At 43.4% G+C, this 22,313-nt stretch overlaps 1 protein-coding gene across 1 annotated transcript in view; it reads left to right on the top strand.

Annotated features, from left to right (window-relative positions):
- Positions 1-22,313, top strand: part of Col22a1 (collagen type XXII alpha 1 chain) — a 213,363-nt gene that overhangs the window by 159,764 nt on the left and 31,286 nt on the right. The window contains exons 46-51 of the mRNA XM_050144864.1: positions 3,073-3,126; positions 5,624-5,677; positions 9,059-9,112; positions 13,565-13,618; positions 17,466-17,519; positions 21,790-21,843. Coding sequence (XP_050000821.1) covers positions 3,073-3,126; positions 5,624-5,677; positions 9,059-9,112; positions 13,565-13,618; positions 17,466-17,519; positions 21,790-21,843 — 324 coding nt within the window. The remainder of the gene's footprint in view (positions 1-3,072; positions 3,127-5,623; positions 5,678-9,058; positions 9,113-13,564; positions 13,619-17,465; positions 17,520-21,789; positions 21,844-22,313) is intronic.

Here is a 22,313-nt window from a genome sequence, read left to right on the forward strand (position 1 = left end):
GATCTTTTGTGGAAAGTTCTGACACAGTGCCCAGCACGGCAGGGGATCCATAAATGTCAGACCCCTTCCTGAAAGGAAGTGAGTCATGTTTGGAGGTGGCTGTGTTTGCGCAGCTCTTCGGCTGTAGTGGGCACAGAGACAGGGACAACTGTGGGGATTCTGAGCTGCTGGCATTTTCATTGTTGCCAGCTGCACGTTGAAACGGCTCTGCAGCTAGGCTGAAGACTGGGATTTGAAAAGGATCCATTTACCTTTAAAACAAATTGTCCTGAATGTGAGTGAAGCAGTGTGTAGCTCTATGGCACTCCTTTGATTGTGAAGTAGCTGCAGACAGAGTGCCAACTTTAGACACCAAGCAACACTAGATGTAATAGCATGCAAAGATGTTGGAATAAGTTCTTTGTTTTTTTTTTTTTTTCTTGTGAACCGCTTTCTTTCTTCCTTTAAACAATGGCACCTAGCACTTTGTAAGCATCATTTCCTTTAACCCTCACAGCACAGTCTAGGAACCGTTAGCATGACATCATGAGCTGCTGTACACTAGAGTGAGATGGATGGAAAGAGGGCTGGATTTTACACCTCGTGAGAAAACTATGGTACCCTGGACTCTCTGGACTCCCATACATTGACCTGCTCCTACCCCCAGTCATTCTGAATAGACAGATAGAGGTCTAGGAAGAGATGAAGAGGGATAGGAATGAAACCAGTACCAGAGCAGTTCACTGCCAGGGATTCTTCATGGCACAGCTGGATATTATAAAGGACCCAAAGTGCGGCTGTGTAATACAGTTTACTGTAAAACATTTGTTAATACAGTAGTATACTTGGTATGGTAGCTCACTTCTGTAATCTTAGCGCTTGGGAGGCTGAGGCAGGAATAGTGATACAAGTTTGAACACAGCCTAGGCTACATAATGAGCCCTAGGGCAGTCTTAGACACAGCATAAGAGCCTCTTTTATTTTTTTTAAAAAACAAAACTACATCTGGTGGTTCATGCCTGTGTTCCCAGTACTCATGAGCAAATAAAGGAGCATGACTGTAAGTTTGAGGCCAATCTGGGCTACATAGTGCTAGGACAGCCTGGGCTATAGTTAAAGAATATGTCTCAGAACCAAACACACACACACACACACACACACACACACACACACACACAGGAAAAAAAACACAAAAAGCAAAAGACCTACAAGTAGACTGGATGAAGTGGGCACAGATGTAATCTCTGCACTAGTGGAGGCTGGAGAATTAGGAGTTCAAGGCTATCCTCGGCTACATAGTGAGTTGGATATCAATTTGAGCTTTATGCGGTTCTGTCTAAAAAACTAAGAAAAACAACAAACAAACAAACAAAACATGACTGCCCAAGATGATACCACTAGGCATACCAAAGTGGATGGGGAAAAGCCCACGAGGTCTCAACCCTATATAAAGAATTCTAGGCAATTAAGAAATGCTAGGAACAGGAGAGGTGGTCTTCCCTAGAGAAGAGCATACCAGTTAGTTTTCTGGTGCCAAATGGCCAGCCCTGAAAACATATGTACAAGTAACATTATATGGACTAAGCTTATATGGACTAAGCAGGTTATATTTAGAAATATATATATATACATATATGGATGTAATAATGTATTATATACATATATGCATGTAGTAGCAGTTAATGATAAATGAGGCTATGAATTTCAAGTAGAGCAGGAGAATGTATGGGAGCGTTTGAAGGAAAGGGAGAAATGTACTTATAATCTCAAAAAAGAATTTAAAAACTACCCACAGAACCAGGATACATGACAGTTAAGATTTTGGAAATTTGAATCATACTTTTAGGCTTAGTTCATAAAAATACTTCCCGTAGGTTGCATGCTCTAAGTATTGTGGTGATTGTGCTGATAATAATAGTGATAAAGGGGTAGGAATGGTGCTGGTAACCATGGTGATGGTAGTAATGATTGTGATGAGGGGATGGTGGTGGGTGATGATCATGTTGACAGTGGTGCTGATGATGGTAACCATAGTGATAGTGATGGTAGTAATGATAGTATTGAGATACGGATGATAGAGGTGATGATTATGATTATAGTGATGCTGCTGACCATGGCGATGGTCGGGGAGTGATGATGACGTCTGTGTTCACTAAGAACTAGCACTAAGCCTATCACTGGCTTATGAACTTCCTAGACTTTTAGGTCACTCACAGTTTTCACTTGTACCTCCATAATGCATTATCACTATTCTCATTCAGAAGGAAGAGAGGGCTCAAAGCACTCTTTCCAGTGACATGCAGCAAAAGATAAAGCAAGGATCAAGGTGCCAAGTGAGAAAATAATATTATAACAAATAGTTAGGAGTTCGCCTTATACCACACTCTGTGGAGGTCTTCCATGCACCATCTAGCGGTGTAATCCGAGCATACTCTGAGGTGGATATCATTAGTTATTTTTGTCGTTGTTGGTAATTTGTTAAGAAAAGTGCTACTGAGTGTCTGTCTGAGTTGCTCCTTCAGGTCCCACTGCCAATACTAGAAGCACAAGGAACATATATGTGGTGAAAGTGACCACAGAGTTGAGTGTGCAGAGCTACCTGGTCCTCTCCCCCCGCCTTCCTTCTGCCTTTCTCCCACACTTGCTCTTCACCAACACTCACTTCTTCCTCTGTCTCACGTTCCTGGAAGACCACACACTTTCTCTTTCCCTCAGCCTGGACATTCTGATCCACTTCTGACTGTGGTTACGGATCTAATCTAGGACCATAATTCACCCTTCTAGTGACGTCTGCCATCCCCGACTACGTTCAGGTTCAGGAGTGATAAACCAGGCTCGGAGAACTCAATTCTGCCTTCCTCCCAGTCCTGTTGGCTTATGCTCCCCTAAGGGACCTGAAACTCAGCTGGACATTTTCACCAACAGTCTTTCAAGCCGGGCCTGCTTCTGCCCATGTCATCATGGTTGGCGTGCAACCACATGATAGAAAATTTGAAGAGTGGAAGAAAGTACCGAAATATACTTGTATATTTGCAGTGAAGCTCTGGTGATATTTCTTGTGACCTAACTTGTCTTTTCTGTTTCCTTCCTAAGGGAAACCAAGGAGAACGTGGTGCAGAGGGTGAGGTGGGACAGAAAGGTGATCAGGTAAAGCCAATGTCCATTGTATTGTAAGAAAGGCCTCCCTCTCAGCTGTGTCCTCCCGTTCCACTTCCGTGCCTGCAGAGGAATGTCTGAATCTTGTTTTCCTGCTCTCTGTTGTGACCTCTATGCTGGCTCTCACCCCGATTCATCTCCCAGTGGTCTGAGGAGCCTTCATCTTTCCATTTTCTCTCCTCGCTCCCCATGATTGTTTCTTCCTCACTGAAGTGTTCCCATTCTCCAGTAAATAGCCTTTTCTCCCCCATCCATTTCTGAAGCCCTTCTTTTTACACTCATGGTACTATTTGAAATGCTTCATAGCCCTTCTTGAGCCCGTCATTGCCTGGTCAGGCTTGCTGGACCCCTCTCCTGATGCATGGGAGGATGACACCAATACCAATACTTCCCTCCTATGGATCTGAAATACTGCTTCCTCACTGTCCCCAGGCAGTAGCGCTGGCTGATTCTGCACAGCCTTGCTTGGGCAGTTTTAGTGCTTACTAAGTGACTTGTGCATTGTCTCCACTGCCAACACTTCCCCTTCCTTCTTGTTCCCACTCTCTACCAGCCCCCACTTTCTGCTTTCACACTGCTTTGCGTCTCACTCCAGTGCTCGTGGTAACTCATTCCATGCCAGGCACCACTCCAGAATCTGAGATACAAAACGAGCAAGGGTGAATCCTAACCTCAGGGCATATTGGTGCAGGAGGGTGGAGGGCGAGCGAGCCACCAAGTCCATGATCCTCAAGCAGCTATATGAGGTCTGTGTTTAAGGTTTCCTCCTCTGTATTTTGGAGAAGCAAAAGTATCTGAGTTATCACACTTAGAATAGCATGCCAGCACCAAACACTCTGTACATTGTACTGAGTATTGTTTATGTTTTCCAGGGGCAGGTTTGGAGAGGTAGGCGAGAGAAAGAATTTCCTTGGTATTAGTTTGTATCTTTAGCATTGCCATACAAGACTGAATGTTAGATACTAAATTCTACATGATACTAAATTCTACATGATAAAGAATGAATGGCTCATTCTGTAGCTCACAAGAAACTCCACATGTGAAAATAGATTATTTCTGTAATATTATCATAGCAGTAATGTCAGAGCTAAATTATTCCAAGCTTATTCTGTTAAGGAGGTACAGAGAGAGAGAGAGAGAGAGAGAGAGAGAGAGAGAGAGAGAGAGAGAAGGGAGAAAGAAAGCTATAGATATGTCTTGATGGATAACAATAAAGTATTTATCTTGAAAGCATGATGTATGGGTTTGATTACCCAGGGCTTATGTTAAAAATAAACAAAAACAAACAAACAAAGATGGTGTGATGGCCTACGGTTGTTACTGGTATAGACAGGTGATCCTTGGGGTTTGCTGGCCAGTCAGCCTAGCCTTCTTGGCAAATCCCAGGAAAGTGAGAACTCTGTATGGAAAACTTGGTTTGCATATCTGCAAGGTTGGGAGTATAATAAAAAATAAAATTTCAGGATCTATCTAGATAGAAGATGCAGTCCCTTTTATTTGATCCCTGAGGGACATTTCTGGGCATTGTTCGTTGGTCTGTATATGCATGTTCATACACATACAGGAATGTGCTTTCTCTCTCTCTGTCTCTCTCTCTCTGTCTCTCTGTCTCTGTCTCTCTCTCACACACACACACTCACACACTCGCACACACACAGCACTTTATATCCATGGCCTTGATAGCCATAGAATAAACTAAGCATGACTGCAAATGTATTATTATCTCTGAAATAATGTGATAACAACTCTTCCTTTAGTGTTCCATTCCAGTAAATATTATAGGTAGTCCAGATATAGTTAAAAGTATATGGACAGGTGTGAACAACTCATAGGGCATTTTGTATAAAGGACTCGAGTACCCCTGGAACCAAGCCCTGTAGAAGTGGCAACTCTGTGGCATTGCACATGCCCACTTTGTTTTCAGTTCTTCTTTAGTGGGACACTGTATGCATATCTGGAAGGTTGGGAGTGTAATAAAATGATTTTTCAGGTTCCATCTAGATATAAGATAGAGTCCCTTTTGTTTTTATCTACATCCTCAGCTACTTCCATATGTCTTCCTCCCACCCCAGATGATTTTGAAGTAAATCCTCTTTTAAGACATACTCATTTCTATACATATTGTGATGAGCTTTAAAAAAAAAAATCGAGACAAGGTTTCTCTATAGCTTTGGAACCTGTCCTAGAAGTCACTCTGTAGACCAGACTGGCCTTGAACTCACAGAGATCCACCTGTCTCTGCCTCCTGGGTGCTAGAATTAAAGTAAAGGCATGTGCCACCACTGCATGGCTGGATGAACTTTTTTAAACCTATGGAGTCACTAAGGTTACATGAAAAAGAGACCTTTTGTGCCAGAGTCTTTAACCAGTCTTATCACTTGGCTTAAGAGGCAGACTAAGGATTGGTTTCTGAAACTTGTTATTTGTTTCAAGTTGAAAGGTATTTTTATGAGTCATTTTTGAATAATTATCTTCTGTGTATTCCTAGGGTCACCCTGGAGTTCCAGGCTTCATGGGCCCACCAGGGAATCCTGGGCCACCAGTAAGTAGACTCTCTAATGACATTTGTCTCATGACTTCAGCATTCAAGGCATGTGCCCATTCTCCATGGAGACTGCATCACACTGGACCTATCTTATTTTAAGGGATGGGATTGCCATTAAAACACCTAGGGATGACAAAGAAGTAATTGGGATGAATATTGAGGCATCTGAGTAGCCTTGCGAGATGGGCTGCTCAGCGTGAATTTGGGCCTGAGGACCCCTGGCAAGGAACGATGAAGCCAGTATTTCAAGGTTATGATCTTGAGTAAATAACTCATTTACATTGAACTTGAAGATGCCCATATAAGCCTAGATTCTCCCCATTGTTTGGGGATAATTATAAGTTATTGTTCACTATTATTTTTTAACCACTTATTGTTATTTTCAGACATTTTTGATAACTATAATGTCTGTCTACTATTAATACCATCCAATTTATTGTGCCTTTTAAGCAAATAATTTCCTTGCTCTTGTAGTGATTGTAGCCATGACATTGACACAGGGCCTCAGCATCTTTCTGTTCCTACAGATTAGTCATGTTGTTTTCCTGTGTGGATCCAACTGCAGTTGCAGCTCTTAGATTCATTGAAGGTAGCCATGACAACAAGCAGTGTCAATTACTGTCCCTGCTGAGCCCAGGACCCCAGAGATTTTCATGGATTCTTCATGAAACTCTTGTCTCTCAGACCTTGCAAACAAGGCCACTCTGAATGACTCAGAGCCTATTGACAAGGAACCTGTGCTAGCAGAAATCAGGATTTTTAAAATAAAATTTCAAAAAGATTGTCAGTTTTGGATAATGAAGTTAAACTGGATTTGTTGTTTTATGCTTTGTGTACAGTGTGTATTTGTGTGTATGTGTGTTTGTGCATGTGTGTATATGTGTACATATCTATGTATATGCATGGAGATGCCCTTATAATCCAGAAAGGGGGCATCAGAGCTCCTTAAACTGGAGTGACAGATAATTGTAAGATGTTATGTGGGTGCTAGGAACCCAACCTATGTCCTTTGCAAGGGCAGGAAGTTCTCTTAACCATTGGATTATTGCCATCTCTTCCGTCCCTGCTTTGTCTTTTTAAATTGCCACTCACATATAAGAACATGTAACAGCAATTGACTTTTCATAGTAAATCTTTACATCAAGTTCATAATAAAATTATTCATTTCAGAGAATGACAAGTTTATTTCAAGTCTTTGTTGGATCCAGAAATCAGGCAAATTAAATCCCGACAAAGGTGGGACTGCAGTGGATATTGGGGACAGCCATTAGAATTAATCAAAGAGGAACATAGGAGAGACAGGCGGCTTTATTAAAAATCAGTTCATTAGTAAATAATTTCTTGTCATGGAAGTTTAACCTCCAAGTGCACCCGTCAGCTGAGGATCACAGAGCTGGGACACAGACCTTAAACCTTCATCCCTTCACCCTAATAGTTCCAAAGCTAGTACATGGCTCTAGTACCCTCCCACCAGAGATGGCTATAACTTAGTGCTCCTTGGCAACCATAAGGGTCCTGGCTTTGGATACTCATGCTACATGCTGAGTCCGAGACACAGAGGCCAGCACCATCAGACGCCAGTGGGTCTGTTTCCAGTTGAGCAATGCTTACAGCTTATGTAAATGCTTACTGAGAGGCTGTCTCTTTTATGCCCTGCTTTGTGCTGCAGTGCTGGGGCTTATGTGATGAGTCATCCCATAGGCTCAGTGGCCGGTCCCACAGGAGCAACTCAAGAGCAGAGAAGTAACCAGCCTGGCCATTTATTCATAAGTGCTTATTATTTGGCAGGCTCTGTCCAGGGTATTCATGGTCTAGGCTCCAAGTCCTCAGAGCTCTTCCAGCATTTATTTTCTGCCCGCAGCCAGTGTCCTTCCACCAGATAAAATCTTTACCACTTTCCTACTCTGCTTTTGAGTCCCCCTTCACAAAGTCCAGGGTTCAGGGAAAGAAACGTTAGCAAACTTTGTGGAGAAAAATCCAGACTTGAGAAAGAAACTACACGTAGCAGCTTTGGACTAAATGTGTAGTTTCACCAATGACCTCATACTATGTGTTTAAATATCACTGATCTCCCTATAGTTCATGAATAGTATTTGACTTTTTATCTCGCCAAAGAGATGTGGGCAATCAAGCAGCATTCAGCCTTAAGAACTTGCAATCCATGGAAAATCAGTCCTGTTTACAGCATCAACTTTCATTGAGGTACAAGGCTATAATATGATTACTTCTCTCTTCTTATACATGGCTAGCACATAAGTCACTTAATCCATACATATAAATCAATCAAACGCTGCTGAATAGTTATCAATGCAGATCTGTGAGAAATTGTTTGTGCATGCTTCCATGACTGGTCCATACCTACTGTAGGTCTGGTGCTTGGATAGAAGATAGACATATGATATTAGATGGGCCTTTGTGCAAAGTCCTTGGGATATTTTTGGTGATGGTTAATTCTTTATGTGCGTTGCCCTTTTCAACCCATCCAGCAACATCCAACATATGGTGGTTGCTTGCTTTTTCTGCATTCCACAAAGGAATTGGGATATGGAGGGGTAATGTGACTTGCACTGGGTTACAGAGCTACTCCGTGAAGAGGAAGGATTCTGAGTTTGAGGTTTGGTCTAAGTTAATCTCTTTATCCTGTACTAAACACCTCTTCTGACTCATCTCAGACATCCCCTGTCTCCCTAAGATGGAGGCCGTTTCCTTACTTTCAGAGAGACGGGAACTGAGCTTAGGTCACATGCAGCTCATGAATGCTAGCGAGAGGCAAATGCCTCAGCTCACCTAAAGATTGCTCCCTTCCTCCCCCAGGGCATTCTGCCCCCACTCCCCTCTGGTTATTCAAAAATATTGACTGAGTGTACTCCAGGAGCGTCTTCCGTTCCCAGGAAGACAAGAAATCACGCAGTTTGTGCTGTAGGAGGGGTTGGAAAAGAGGACTATAGACACTAAACAAATTTAAAGTCAACAAACACTGGGATATCAGACATTGGCATGTGCTACAGAAAAACAAAGTTACAAAAGGAGGCCAGTGGTTTATAAGAGGCCAGTGCTTGAACTTCTCAATTTTTCTCTTGCCAGTAGCAAATATCTTAGAAACTGATTCCTGAGATGAGCCTGTGGGCATGGGGGCAAGGATGAAGGCAGAAGGAACAACACCCCCAAAAGCAGTGGTATAGAATCATGCCCGAGGCTCACCTGTACTGCCTGTTCACTTCTCCAGAACCTTTCTTCCATCTTTTTGAAAGTGTGAAGATTTTTTGTTGTCTTAGGGCTGATTGTCTGGTCAGTGCTTTGTCCCTTCCTCTAATGTGGTTGCTCCCGCGACCTCATTTCAGCTGCACATGAAACTGGTCTTATGCCTTGTCTTTTTAGGGAACCGATGGAAATGCAGGCCCTGCAGGCCCACCAGGACTTCAAGGGGCCCCGGTAAGTTTTGTGGGAGACCCAATAACCATCCTTGTGTTGACCTTTAGGACATTTTAGAGCCCTGTGTTTGTTAGAGCCCTGTGTTTGCCAGCTCTCCTCCTGTCCTCTCCTGTGGTAAGCCCACATGTTCATTGCCATGGTTTCTTGTAGGGAAAATGCATGACACATTGCCTTCTAGGTATCTCATTACTTTGCCGCTAAAATGAACGTTTTGATGAGATGGTCTGGTGACCTGTGATTCCCTAGTGGAAACAAGCTCTAAATGTATGTTCCATCTCACCTTGTGAGAGTAGCTTCCGTCCCGAGTAACCCAGGTGAATGGAGAGGCCCATCCTGTGCTGTGGTGTGCTCAGGTGTGTTTCAGGCCACAGCTCTGTTATCAAAATTGTTCCAGAGGAAGGTACAAGTCAGAAAAGAAAGTCATTGCTCAAGGTCCCCCAATCATAGCTGGTATCATTGGTGGTTGAACTCAATGCCCTTTAATCTCAAACCTATAATTCTTTTCTTTCCGTCAAGCTGCTAGAACCAAATCTGGATTCAGTGCCATAAAGCAAAAACTGAAATACACGTTGGGAGTCATTGTGCTGGTTGAGTACATGCATGACATTTAAAGATACATCCAATGTATCAATTTTTTTTTCCCTTCTGGCCTCTCTCCAGCCATTTCAGTCTTATAAGGGAAGTCTTTTAAGCCCAAGTTTCTGTCCCCAAATGAATTCATGGAACAGGATTTCCAATGCAAATTACACAAGGGTATTTAATTCATACTAGAGTTTGGACTATACCTCCACCACACCAACGCAGTGGGTGTGGGAAGTACAGCCCTGAACCCGGGGAAGGGGCAAACTTTTAAAGGGGAAATGGCACAATCAGGGAAGTTTGAGCCCTGTCGTCTTGGAATTGAGTGAGAAGTACATAGGATAAAACAGTTTCTGAAACCATTGGTCAGTTTTGGGGCACGAAAACCTAACAAAGAACCATAAATTACTGATAAGGTATCTTCAAGGACAGGATGCCTCCCAAGAACATCTGGACCTCCCAACCAAGTTTATGGCCCTGCTCCCTATCTTCTTAATTGGCCATTTTTAGGATATCTGCTATGGCGTTACATTTCTGGAACTGAGATCCCCCCACCCCAATCTCATTATATGGCTTAAAATGAAGTCCCTTCTTTAAAATGGAGTTTGGAAGGTCAGGTCCTCACAAATCTAGGACCGTTATGCCCATTTTATGAATAAGGAGAATGAGACTGGAGAAGCAGTCAACATTTAACAGACAAGTCAGAGCCAACAGCTGGTTACAAAAAGCTCGACCGCAAAGTCACAAAGAATGAGGTTGGGCTCCTGCTCCTGTGTCTCTGGCAAGTTCATGTGCAGAAGGACCCTTAGGGTATAGTTAGCAACCCCACATCCTTCTTTGCCAGCATGGAAAAGCGGTGCCCAGTCGACAAAGGCATACAGAAAATGAATGTCCAGCTTGGGACTTAAGTCAATTTGAAGACATCACATTGGTGTTCTTTCTACTATTTCACACCAACTCACCATGGAGCGCTGAGATTGAATAACCAGCAGCCCCATGGCCCTTCGTAGAATCATCCTTCGGTCAATCCGTTTGAAGCAACCAATGCATAAATCCCAGGATAGAAAGCACTGCAGGCAGCTTTTTATTGATTCTCAGACCATAAAAGATTTTCCCAATAAAACTAATGGACTGTTTGCCTGAGGAGAATAAGATACTGAGCCCAGTTGTAACATCATTACATTGCTTTGAATTAAACTCTATTAAATAAGACTTTGATTCTATCATGGGACCCCTTGGTAAGTTATGGGAGCAGTTGGGGCTGCCCACAGACCTGATAGATTACTATAAATATTAAATTGGGATATGGTCGAAGTTTTCTTAGGTGAAATGATGTTGGCTGGGCAATGTGGATACACACAGTTCATACAATCCTAAGTATTATCACTGTTTTGAATTAAAACGTATGAATGACCTGCCATCATTTTGATAGGACATGAAGGGCAGTAGTATGATGTTGAGTCCCCAAATGGCATCTCTTCTAAACACTCTTATAAAACACAATGTCTAAATAGCCTCTCTTTGCTACTAGAAGTGGTTTGAGGGCATAACTCCTCTGAAGCTATATGAGTGAAAAATTTTAGATTGTTGGGGCTTTTCTTGATCTTTTACAGCTGTGTTATAGCTATCTATTTACACAGCAAGGAACTTGAGTTTTCAAAGCCAAAACTTAATTGCCTGATTTCAATTAGTTGCGTAATAAATATTTAAATGCGTTAATTCCACGAGCAAACTTAAGGGGAAAATGTCCCATGTCACCTTGTTTGCATTAAGCTCAAAAGAGATCACAGAGGTGCCATGACGCAGACCCGGCCAGGGTGTTCTGGAAGATCAGTGGTGCTGGCTCTGTGTCCTGGGATATATAACCAGAGGCTAGGTAGAGAGTGTCAGCTACTGTGTCTATCTCCCGCACTCTCGGTCAAGTGAGCTGCTTTGTAAATATTAGAGAAGTGTTTATGATGGCTGGAAAGTCAGGAGGCAGACTCCTCTCTAAACTTGCCTCCTTCACCTGAGAATCAAGTGAATGATTGAGCTCGAGGCTTAGCAAACTTTGTCTTTGAAGAAACCAATAGGAAACCTTTCAGACTTTTTGAGACACTGTTCTCTGTTGCAGCTACTGAGCTTGGGTAAGGCAGCATGAGCCGTAGATAGTATACATGCTGATAGGGAATGGACTTCCTCTAACAAAACTCTATTTACAAGAACAGGCAGAGGACTGGACATTGCTGACCCTCTTCTGGGGTCACTATTTTTCCATTTTAATGTTCGCGATACAATGTACATCTAGAAAGTAGTCCAGAATGCGCTATTATCAGTAATAATTAAGATTCCCCAGTGTTAACTGAATGTTTGAGGGAGTGTATCCGTACTACTTGCATACATGGTGGTAGACTCTGTAATAGGGGAGGGCTGAACACTGTGGTTCACTCGATTGACTAATTTGCATACATCTGAGAGGCAATGTGTCCAGGACATCCCAAATGTCTTACAGCTTAACGCTGTAAAGACACCGCACAACCCCAAATCGAAACCACCTCAAAGGCATGCCACGTTCTCTGTATTATTTTAGAATTACAAGTAACTTTTCCCATGCATATGAAATATGTGAATATTTTGCCAAATCTTTCAAGAATGATAAAAATAAAGCATGATCCTTTCTGCACCAAACTCAAGTGTCAGTAAAACAATCGCTCTGTGTCGTAAGCATGTGTTGCTGCTGTCTTCCTCATGGCTGAGATTTGGCTAAAACACAGTGATGCAGCTTATGTACGGTACAAATAGTGCTTGATAAAGGAACTGAGTTTTGGTCCCCTGATCGGGCCATTTTTTTTAAGATCTGCATGGAAATGTGGAATAAATACCCACTTTTGCTTGTTTTCACTTACATTTTAAAGGTAAACTCATAACCCTTTAGAACAGAGGTTCTCAACCTATAGGTCATGACCCGTTGGGGGTCGGGTATCCCTTTCATAAGGGATGTCTAAGACCATCAGAAAGCAAATAGATTTACATTATGATTCATAACAGTACCAAAATTGCAGTTATGAAGTAGCAAAGAAACTAATTTTATGGTTGGGGTTGACTGCAGCATGAGGAACTGCAGTAGAAGGTAGCAGTATTAGGAAGGTTGAGAATTTAGACTATCCCATTTTATATGATTAGAGGCATCAGAATCTTGCCTTGCAAAGGCACTGGTGGAGATCAGAAAGTCATCAAGGGCCCTGCATACTCATGGCAGAGGCATGGAGTGATAGGAAGCCGAGCAGTGTCCCCCTTCCCTGCCCCCCCAACAGAGGCTGAAGCCCTGAGGGCAGCTCTAGGCCTTCATGAATAAAAAGGGAAAGAAAATACCAGTTGATGCATTTCAGCCAAACAGACTTTCAAAACACCACGCGTCTTTCATGGAGGGGATAATGACCTGTCGCTATTTCTGGTTAAAGTTTTGGGAATTTCCGGAGAAATACACAATGAAAATAGTGAAAGCATGGGTCTTACAGGCCTCCTGGCCAGCTTTCCACTAGTGCTGTTCTGTAGGTTCCGAACACAGCCCTAGGCTGTGCTGTGGGGAAGAACAAATCCTGGGTTGGATCTGGAGCCAAGTCTTGTGAACTCCAAATCTTTCACAGACGTTTGATGGTGGGTTTCCCAAGTCTCTAGTGTAGAGTGGGTCTCTCTGAACCAGTACTGTGTGAGCATGCTCTGTTAAAGGTGTCACAGCCCGTGATGGGGGCATACCCTGTGATGCCAGGAGGCTGCAGGTGCAACCTTAGCTTTTAACCAGCTCCTCCTAGCTCACAGGCAGCTCCCTGTGAGATTTCTTTCTAGGACAGCCAACCAAAGATTTCATGGTTTTTTATGTCTTGACTCTTTCAGGGCAAAGAAGGCCCTCCTGGTCCCCAAGGCCCATCGGGCATTCCAGGAATCCCAGTAAGTATCACTTTGAAGTCTGGTTTCTCATCAGAAAAGTTAGCAAGCATAGATACATTCCGAGCCAGGTGTGGTGGTACACACCTATAGTCCCAGCGATAGGAAGGTGAGGCAGCGTTTAAGATAGGAGACGCTGTCTTAAAATGTTTCCCTCTTCCACCCAAAAGATTCATCATAATAGCATAATGTGGCCACTAGTGGAACTTACGGTATTTTAGAAAATTAGGCGAAAAAAATCATCTTGCACCTGGTTATTACGAAGGACATCTAAATTTGAGTGGAGAATGTCATTAATGTCTTAATCTTCTCCTAGGCTAAAACTGAGTAGTTTCTTACTGATTTAAACATTCCATTTTCTCTCTCCTTCTATAGTTACACAAATATATACATTTTTACATGTATCTCTACAACCCAGACACATAGATGTTTTTTTATTTACTGTACTGCTGTTACATATTCATAAAATTCTCATATCATATGTAGTGGGTACTGCATTATATGTGACGTTCCCCTGTGGTCTCATCAGACAATTCTTTCGTTTAAAACATACAATGGGCAGCTTGACATGCATATCAGTTCTCCGATTCCTTAAGGATGACCCCTAGAGTGGAGTTTAATTGTTCTACTGTAATTATCGCTGAGGTTTTTGATACATGCTACAAAATGACCTCACACAAATGTTTGTTTTCCGCCTTGCAATTTAATACACACCTCAGTAGGGCTGAGATCTCCAGCTTGTACTAATTGTCTGTCTGGGGAGACCTTCTCTCATGAGATGGAGCTCTTGTGATGAACTGCCCACAGCATCCCCCCCCCCCCCGCTCCCCATCGTGCATTCTTTTATTCCAGCCATACTGATAACCTTTTGGCTCTTCTTAGGATATACTATAGTCTCTCCTGCCACAGTTGATCCCCTCCAAGCCACAGGGACTTTGCATGTGCATTTTTGTCTGCCTAGATTGTCCTCTGGTTACCCTTCTTCACTATTCGATGCTTCTCAACTCTCAGCTACTGGGAATGGTACTGACGTATACACTGAGCCACATTCTACCCTGTTTTTGTCTTCTGTTTTCCTCCTCCTTGGATTTATTATGTATATATGTGCATGCGTGGAGTCATATATGTGTGTACAAGTACACATACACACATATATGTTGTTACTATTTACTGATTCTGATCAGTCCTAGTGTGGTGAGCATGCCAGGCAGTTTCAGTCCCCCTTGCTTGAAACCTTTGGTCTTAATCCCAATCCCTGTCCAGCTATTCCTGCTTCCTTCTCAGCCAGGGTGAACTCCTCGTCTCTAGTCTCTGTTCCCTTTACTTCTGAATCTCCGCTCTGGCTCTGCTCATTCTCCCTCTTTATGTTATTCAGTATCTCTAGTTAGGAAATTAGTGTTTACTATGTTGGGGGATATAATAAGGAAGAATAATTGCAAATTGTATTATGGGTTTCAGTTTCTCTGCCTAAGCTTCCCACCCAGCAAAGAATAATAAAAGAAATATGGTTGTGGATGAATAGCTCTTTGAGGTCCCTTCCTACTAACTGTCTAACAACCATAACCACTGATGGAAGGGGCCTCTTCTACAGCTCTCATGTAAACCATTATAACTCTAGAAGTTAAGGGACCTGTTGAGGTTCACAAATTGTAGTGATTTTGATTCTATCAAGGTAAAGCCAAGTAAAGAAAATCTCCAGGTTGGTTTTGCACCCACCCCTTATCACAATACGCGATGAGACTAGAGGCAGGAAGCCATAGATAGAACTGTGCTGTTTTCTTAAATCTGTCCAGTTGTCTTCTCCTCACTCTTCTCCTTTCTGGCCTTTAACACTGAGGTCACAAGTCTCACTTTCTGTGAGTACCAACACCAGGAAGTGAAGCAATGAGTCTCTCCATTTATTGAGGGGCATCTCCATGCTGTTCATGCTGTGTGAAACTCTGAATCTGTGGTATTTCATAAAATCTTAACCCTGCAGCACGGACATTGTGTCTCTGTTACTTTAAAGTGAAGAGTCCAAGGTTCATAAGGTTAGGGACTGCCCACCCAAGCCACTCCCAAAAGGCAGCTTTCCTGTCTTGGGAAGCCTTGTCTATTTCTTAGATTACACAGGAAGCCACACAACACTCTCAAGTCACTGCATTTAGGTACAGAGGGTCACACCTGAAGTCCCCAGACATTGCTTTTTCTAGCCTGCGTTTGCTGGTTTCCTTTCTTCCCATGGCCTCTTTCAAACTGTCTGTACAGCTCTCTGGACCCTCCGTCCCATGGCCTCTGTGTGTAGGGAGGAACAACTGAACATTTTAATCTTGCATATTTTTAATTAAAATATTAATTACATCATTTCCCATTCCCTTTTTTCCTTTCTACAGTTTTTCCATGTTTTCCCAGAACATGCTTTCAAATTTATGGCCTCTTTTTCTTTAATTTTATCTATGTATAAATATATTCACATATATATGCAAATAAAAATTTGTATACAATGTTATATATAACTATATAAATAATCATATATTTGAATATATATGTAAACACATGAATATATAAATATAACCTTCTGAGTCCATTTAGTGTTGCTTGGCTTGTGTGTATGATTGCAAGGCTGACCACTTGGTATTGATAATCTGTCAGGGGCATCATCCCTAGGGAAGACGATCTCTCTCTCTTTTCTGGCATTCCTTAGTTTCCTGTAGTTCTTTGTCTAGTAGGGGTACCCTTGCATTTCTTCCTTCCACATTAGTGTGTGCATTGGTGTCCTGTTTAGACGCTGCTGTGCTGTTGTGTATCATTGGTAAAGCTTTCTATTTATTTATAGGGGATGTAATTTCACAGCAGACTTCCCGATTCTCTGGTATAGTCTTTCTGCTCTTTCTTCCATGGTGTTCCTTGAGCTTTTAACTGCAGAGGAGATGGATCTGTGAGTTGGTTTATTTGAAGTTCACATGATAATGCTGGGAGCAGCATCCATAAAAAAATGACAGATACCAATGAAGCAGGCAGTGGGACAGCAGCCTGGACAGGCAATACATTCTGGTCATTGCTGCAGCATCCCCCTCCAGGCCCAGGCACTACAGGCTAAGGGCACTAGTGGAGAAAACGCATACTTTCATTGGAAGCTGTCTGTAATTGTGGCTGTCTCACTGGCCAGTGCCAGTACTTGGCTGAGCGTTGCAACTCACTGCAGGATGTATTTAGCATTTCTTCTTGGCTAAAAGCCACCATGAGACCAGGGTCCTATGCCTCAGAGGTGCAGGTAGTATTTTGTAATCACTTGACTGAATTCTTTTTTCTCAGCTTTGCTACTGGCTTTTGAATTCAGTGGCCTGAGATTACACTCTCTTCTGTCTTACCTTTGCCATCTTCTGAGACCCTGAATGTGTACTCCAAGGTTACAGAATCCTTATCTATAGATGGGATCAGTGCTGGGGTAGAGGGACTAAAGAGAGACTCATAGCTTGGTTTTGTTGAGAGACGTGTAAAACATCACTGTACTTTCTAGAACCAAGCAATCTCGGCCCTCTTTCCCTGTACCCCATAATGTCTCAGGAGCAGTAGTATTTTGCTGTGTAATTTTTTCCCCCATCATCCACGCCCTAGTCAACTTACTCATAGAAGAGGCCCACAAAGTGGGGACTTTAGGTGACAAATAAAAAAAATCATAGTGCAATTGCAAAGGGGTCTGCTTCCCAGTGAGGTCTCTGGACTCCAGGAGTTGGGGGAGATGCCCATATGCCGCTAACTGAACATAAGGCTACTGCTGCACAGAGGGTGCACACAGTTGCCTCTGTGTCTGGTCTTCCCTCTCTCTAATGTTCCTTGACCTGCTAAGAAAGCTGTGTTTATCTTGCAGGGAGAAGAAGGCAAACAGGGCAGAGATGGAAAGCCAGGTCCCCCTGGAGAACCGGTAAGGGACTCTACACTTACCCGCCCGTCAAACCCACCCATTCTCAACAGCTCTTCTGGGATGTTGAAGGGCTCCTAGGATCCCAACTCGGCCATGACCTATGTACCACTACCCTTACGTCTCATAGTGCCACAAGGAAAACACCCTGCTTTGCAGCTGAAATAAGAAACTATTTACGTTGGTAGTTGACTGCCTAAAGTCTTATAATGGTCTGGTGACAGCCTAGAAATTCTGAGTTCAGGTCTGCCATCCTTCCATACTGTACTTTACTGCCCGTGTAGCCTCAGCCTGGAAGGCTATGGAAGGGAATTTGGGGGCAAGTGAGCTATACTGGCTCCTGGTCTTGAGAGCTGCTACCCAGCTTCATGTTTTAAATCTGGCCCACAGGCATTTGCTGTTGCTTGTATTTTTCTGTAATGACACTCATTAGAACCTCCACAGATGCAGTACTCCTAAGGCTATCTTTGGTGGTCCCATAGCTGCATGACTTACCCATGACCTCAAAGTCCTTTCCTAAGGCTTGGGGACCTCTCTTGCCTGGATTCAGGGTTTTAAAATGAGGATAATGGCTCCACAGTTTCTGACATTACTTCTGTCTTCACAAATCTAGAGCTGTGGTGTGGCTCAGTGGAGTGTTCTCCGGTCATGCAGGGCCCTGGGTCCACTAAAGCACAGAGAAGCAACGCACCACCAAACAAAACAATATTCAAGCAAATCACACACATGGTAGAGAAGATAAAGGGCTGCAGGAAAGAGAAGCCTGGCTTCTCCCCATGTCTGTCTGCTTACATAACAGGCGCTCATCTACTAGAAACCTGGGCAGCTCTGAGAAGGGTGAAAGCTCCACCCGGGGAAGGATTGTTCTGCATGAAGGGAACATGCGGGTGACATTTTACCCCATGGTGTTTTAGTTACTTTTCTTAAAAAAAAATTTTTTTTATTGCATTTGCTTGTTGATCTGTCCTGTGTCTGTGCAACGCAAGGCAAAGGTCTGAGATCAGCCTGCAGAAATCAGTTCTCTCCTTCTATCCTGTGAGTCCCAGAGATCTAACTTAGGTTGTCAGGCGTGGTGGCAAGTACCTTTTCCTGTCAGACATCTCACTGGGGCAGTTTCTGTCTTTTAAATGAATTAAATAGACAGTTTAATTAACGAATGAATGTGCATGCTCCTGCAATTGTTTATGTATATAGCTACTGTGCAGTGCCAGAGGGCGGGGCATAAGAGGGCATCAGACCCCCGGGAACTGGAGTTCCAGGCAATTGTGAGCTGCCTGATGTAGGTGCTGCTAACAAAACTCCGATCTTTCAGAAGAACAGCAAGGGCTCATAACAAAAAAGCCATCTCTCCAGTCCCTCTTTTAATATTTTAAAGCAATCTTTATGTGTAACTTACTGATAGAACTAAATTTAATATAAGAAATTAAATCATTTTGTGCCCATTCCCAGCACCAAAGTGGCGCTAGACGCTAGCTGGTGTTCCTCCTCATAAGCTGTGTAACCTTCAGTGATTCGGATAACCTCTCTGAGCTTCAGACTCCTTCGGTGAGATGGAGGGTAATATCCTAGCTTGCTAGAAGTTGGAGATCAAATGAGGTGAAAAATGCACAGCGCACCAGGTTTTGCTAACTCTTAATTATTTTAGTGAGGTCCTCTTTGCAACTGCCCCATTTTAACTGCTGGCGAGGTCAGAACTGTGGAGCCTTTGCAAGCCGCTAAGTGGTATTACATAAGAGTTTTTTTTTTTTCTAGTGGAGCTCATGATCTGTTTAATTTGCTTGGCCGTAAACTGTTATGACTCAATCCAAATCTTACACTGCTTGCTCGAAGCACCCTCCTCATCATTTTATAACGTTTGTCGGTTGCAGCAGCCGAGGCTCACTGCTGAAGGGAAAAGAAAGAGCCTTCCCAGGGAGAACAAATGGGATGCTCTATGGAGTTGCCCAAAGAGGCAGATGGCAGACAGAGGGTGGAGGGATTGGGAGTGGGTGCACAAGGGAATGAGAGGCATTCCTGGGACTACCCAGGGCCTGGAGCAGCAAGCCTCTCACTCCTTTTCCAATTTAAACTCCAGAAAAGTCTAGGGTTATGTATGCTCTTATTGTCCCCAGATGAGGAAATAGGATTCACAGAGGCTAATAGCTGGACCAAGGTTCTCCAGCTGCTGAGTGAAGTCCCTGAGAATCATGTCTCTGAGGCTGACCCAGAACTCGGTGCTCAGATCTCAGAGCTAGGACCCACCTTTGTGCTGAATGAGCATCGTCCCTAGAAGTTGTCCCTCTAGTGCAGGGTCACTAGTCTTCATTCCATCAGTTTATTGAATGCCTGCTCTGGGGACTGCCATTGTGATACAAGACTGCTCCAGGAAGTTAAGGATCTCACGGGAGGTGGCCTGTTCTCGTGCACCAGGTCAGACTCAGTGATCCCACAGAGATAGTGGGACTCTGAGACCCTGAGTTATGTATGCCTGAACTCTTCAGCTTGCTGTGGAATTTCACTACAGAGTCATCCTGATAGTCTGTTACCTTGAGCTGTGTTAGGAGGAAGTTGTCATTGGGTGGGTGGAGTCTGAGATCCCCTGAGATCTCGAGGTAGAGGCTCTCATGTCAAGAGGGTATCCTACAAAGTGGAGTCCATAGAGTGAAGGAACAAATGGGCCATGGGGAGGAGAAGTCATAAAAGACAGGCTGGTGAATGGTACTTCTAGAACCAGCCGATATCCAGGCTCCTGAGGGTCTCCTGAGAAGCTGTTGGGAGCGCACTGAGACTATCTGCATGTTCTATTGCACTGGATGTCCTTTTGTCGGAGGATGACAGTAGTTACTACATGGTGCTTCTCCATTTGACCCATTCTCATGTGAGGGGCATACATGGAGAAATGGATGGATGGGCAGATAAGAGGTAGATGGAGGAACATTTCAGAGTATAGGTAACATTGTATAGATAACAGATATGAAGCCTTCTGAATTGTTTAACGTTTTAATAAGATAAAGTTGAGCATCCATTGTTGTTTAGGATGAAATGCAGAGTTTCAGCTATCCTTTCAATTCCAACCCTTGCTGTGTGTCTTTGAATAGATGACCTCACCTCCCTCTACCCCTGTGGTTTCCTAAGGTATCTTCCAATGGTTCTCAGTGAGGATCCATCGTAATTCCAGACACACTTTTATTATGTCTAACGCAGGGATAACTCTTCATTGATACTGGCTGTTTATCTGCTAGCAACTAGACTAGTAGTGACATTCATCTTGATGATGGGGCAAGGTCAAGACCTATAAGGGTGGACCATCTGAAAGTTAAAACTGCAGAAACAGATGCCTGAGGAAATGACACCCACATCTCACAAATAGACTTGGATAAGTTGGGCCAGAAAGCCACAAGAAAGATAACATGAAAGTCATTTTATTTCCCTTTAAATCTAAGAGTGCCCCCATTCCCTCTCCCTTCTCTTGTCATGTGAACCCCATGTAAGTCCTCAAAATTCACTCTGTATAAAAACGCGGTGCAGAGTGTTCAGGGAGGGCCATTCTCAAGCTACCGTGAAGTGAAGACAGATCCAGAACTGGGCCAGCTGTCCATCAAACAGTGCCCTTTCACCTCTTCCTCGGCTTACTCTCCCATACCTCTGAGCCATTTGTCTGGATCTCAGCTGCATTTCTTCGTGGCTTGGTTTTATCTGGGGTTATGCCAGACTGCGGGCAGTAATTTTGTATAGAAATGCCCTTGTATTCCTTTGTATCTGAGAACATGGGGTGTGGAAAGGGCTGTGTAAATCAGATCACAGGCCCCTGTAAGTGGTGCCACTGGTGGCCTCAGCAGAGCCTCTGCCCGCGTGACGGGAAGCGGAGGTTTTCTTTAGCTTTGTCCTTAGAAGTCTCATAATATAAAACCGCTCTGATCTTCAGTGTGGCCATTGGAAAAAAAAAATGTAATAGTTCACAGCTGCCTTGAAGTGGTTTTGTGAATCGAGTCAGTAATAACTAAAATGGCTTTGTCGTTTCTCATCAGGGCAGAGCACTCTGACAGTGAAGGGACCCTTGAGTGGTTAATCAGGGATAAGGTTTATACTGTCATCGCAGAAGAAGAACTGGGAACACACCAGGCCCGAATGTACTATAAAGCCCGGACTAGAGGAAATACATAGGAATGCGGGGGCCAGGGCTGATCGCCTGCTTGGCCAGTGGTGTGTGAGAACGCAGTGGCATGAAGGGCAGGCAGCCACACGTCTGAAGATCATAAAGATGGGAGCCTGACTCTCTCCTTCCTCAATTCAGGGCAAGCCAGGAGAGCCAGGCCTGGCCGGAGCAGAGGGAGCCAGAGGTCCGCAGGTGAGTGCCGGTCCCTGCTGTCCCCAGGAAAGTATGCAGGCCTTCTGAGTTCCTGAAGTCTGTCCAGCATGCTCGTGTTTGTGTGACCAACTCTGCTTTCTCTGAAGGTCGCTCTAGCTTATATCCCCTAGATTGTAAGCCATCTCAGACTAGTGTTACTCTGAATAACTGCAGGGGAAAAGGGTATTTTGTTTGCTTGTGGAGTTTTGTTGTTTTGTCTTCATTTCTGTCATTTCTGTATTTGTGTTTGCTTTGACTATAGGTTTTTTTTTAAATAACATTTATTTATTTATTTATTTATTTATTTATTTATTCATTTATTTATTTATTTATTTAACTTGTTTTTCAAAACAGGGTTTTTCTGTGTAGCCTTGGCTGTCCTAGAACTCTGTAGACTAGGTTGAACTCACGGAGATCTGCCTGTCTCTTTCCTGAGTGCTGGGATTAAAGGCGTGCTCCACTGTCTTTCC

The sequence above is a fragment of the Alexandromys fortis genome, unplaced genomic scaffold, assembly GCF_014885135.2.
Source record: "Alexandromys fortis isolate MF-2015 unplaced genomic scaffold, M_Fortis_MF-2015_v1.1 scaffold_2_1_26212458, whole genome shotgun sequence".
NCBI lineage: Eukaryota > Metazoa > Chordata > Mammalia > Rodentia > Cricetidae > Alexandromys > Alexandromys fortis.